Raw genomic sequence first — 587 nt, 5'->3', positions numbered from 1 at the left:
TAGGGTTTAGGGTTTAGGGTTTAGGGTTTAGGGTTTAGAGGCTACAAGACAATGGGGGCTGTGGCCCCCCAGCCCTCGGCCGAGGCCTCGCATGCTAAACCCTAAACCCTAAACCCTAAACCCTAAACACACGTTTCAGTTTCTTTAACTATATCTTTTCTGTTTTAATTAGTGTAGACCCGGGCATCAGGGTTTAGGGTTTAGGGTTTAGGGTTTAGGGTTTAGGGTTTACCATCTGGCTTCGGTGTGTCGAGCGCGGAGCCCCCGTACGGGGCAGCAGCAGCAACCTCAGCAGCAGCAGCAGCAGCAGCAGCAGCAGCAACAGCAGCAGCAGCAGACATCTCTACTAGAGCCACCGATGCTGCGGCAGCGGCTGCAGCTGCCCCAGCTGCTGCAGCTGCAGCAGCTGCTTCGGCCTGTGTTGCTGCTGCTGCTGCTGCTGCTGCAGCTGCAGCAGCAAACAGCAGCAACAGCGCAGCATGTTGGTACTGATGCCTGGCTGCTGGAGACAGCAGGCCCGGTGCAGCAGCTGCTGCTGGGTCCCCCCGCCCCCGCAGCAGCAGCAGCAGCAGCAGCAGCAGCAGACC

At 58.6% G+C, this 587-nt stretch overlaps 1 protein-coding gene across 1 annotated transcript in view; it reads left to right on the top strand.

Moving 5' to 3' along the window:
* Positions 1-358: 358 nt before the first annotated feature.
* Positions 359-587, top strand: part of EMH_0062940 (uncharacterized protein) — a gene marked incomplete at both ends in the record, with an annotated part of 6000 nt that continues 5771 nt past the window's right edge. The window contains one exon of the mRNA XM_013498088.1: positions 359-587. Within this exon, the coding sequence (XP_013353542.1) occupies positions 359-587 (229 nt within the window).

This window comes from Eimeria mitis, genomic scaffold, assembly GCF_000499745.2.
Source record: "Eimeria mitis Houghton genomic scaffold, Emh_scaff3175, whole genome shotgun sequence".
NCBI classification, from domain to species: domain Eukaryota; phylum Apicomplexa; class Conoidasida; order Eucoccidiorida; family Eimeriidae; genus Eimeria; species Eimeria mitis.
The sequence above is the reverse complement of the archived record's forward strand: the minus strand, read 5'-3'. Positions and strand labels throughout refer to the sequence as shown.